The 1050-nt window shown below is 55.9% G+C and overlaps 1 protein-coding gene across 1 annotated transcript; it reads right to left on the reverse strand.

Moving 5' to 3' along the window:
* On the reverse strand, positions 1–722 carry ENH_00041690 (hypothetical protein; the record flags this gene model as incomplete). The annotated part of the gene is made up of 2 exons (XM_013580811.1): positions 1–463; positions 673–722. Coding segments are annotated over 2 exons (513 nt in total), but the record flags the coding sequence as incomplete, so codon positions are not given.
* Between the last annotated feature and the right edge of the window lie 328 nt (positions 723–1050).

Raw genomic sequence — 1050 nt, forward strand, 5'->3', positions numbered from 1 at the left:
CCCCCCCCCGCTGCTGCTGCTGCTGCTGCTGCTGCTGCTGCTGCTGCTGCTGCTGCTGCAGCGCGTCGAGGGCGCGCAGCGCCTGCTGCTGCTGGCCGTCGAGGGCCAGCAGCAAACTGCCAAAGAAGGGGAAAATAAAGTGTCTCCTTTTTTGCGACTTTTCGTAAAAGTCTCCTCTGCTGCAGACTTCAAAAGCTGCTTCCAAAAAGCCCTGCTGCAGGCAGCAAAACAGCAGGCAGCGCAGCCGCCAGCCCACCGCAGCGTCCATCGCAGCAGCAGCAGCAGCAGCAGCAGCAGCAGCAGCAGCAGCAGCAGCAGCAGCGGCGGGGGCGGCAGCAGCGGGGGCGAGGGAGACGGGGGATGCAGCAGCGGGGGGACAGCAGCGGAGACTCAGGGGGAGGGAGGTCTCCTGCTGCTGCTGCTGCTGCTGCTGCTGCTGCTGCTGCTGCTGCTGCTGGTTAAGCTGCAGGCGGTGCAGCAAGGAAAGCGGGTCACTTGGGGGCTAGCCGCTGTCTGTCTCTTTTTAGGGTTTGGGGTTTAGGGTTTAGGGTTTAGGGTTTGGGGTTTGGGGTTTAGGGTTTGAGGTTCTTCATATTTCATGATTTCTTAGCGTTTGCAGCTGCTGCTGTTGCTAATTCTAGTGCTGCTGCTGCTGCTGCTGCTGCTGCTAACCAGTGGCTCGAGCCCTGCTGCTGCTGCTGCTGCACTAAAGCTGCTGCTTCCTGCGAATGGCAAATAATGAAATTATAAAAAAATAAATAAATTAAAAATAAAGGAAAAGAAACAAATGAAGCTGGTAAGCGTGAGCAGCAGCAGCAGCAGCAGCAGCAGGAGCTGCTGCTGCTGCTGCTGCTGCTGCTGCTGGCCCGAAGGCCCGGCAAGGGCTTGCTGCAGGAGAGAGACAGAGCAGCAAATCTTGAGTTGTTTGAATTGGATCTAATTAAAAAAGAAAAAGCAAAAAAGGAAAAAAAAGATATTTGCGGATTTATTTGTTTTGCTGCTGCTGCATGCAGCAGCAGCAGCAGCAGCAGCAGCAGCAGACCAGTGGCA

Source organism: Eimeria necatrix, genomic scaffold, assembly GCF_000499385.1.
Source record: "Eimeria necatrix Houghton genomic scaffold, Enh_scaff3086, whole genome shotgun sequence".
NCBI lineage: Eukaryota > Apicomplexa > Conoidasida > Eucoccidiorida > Eimeriidae > Eimeria > Eimeria necatrix.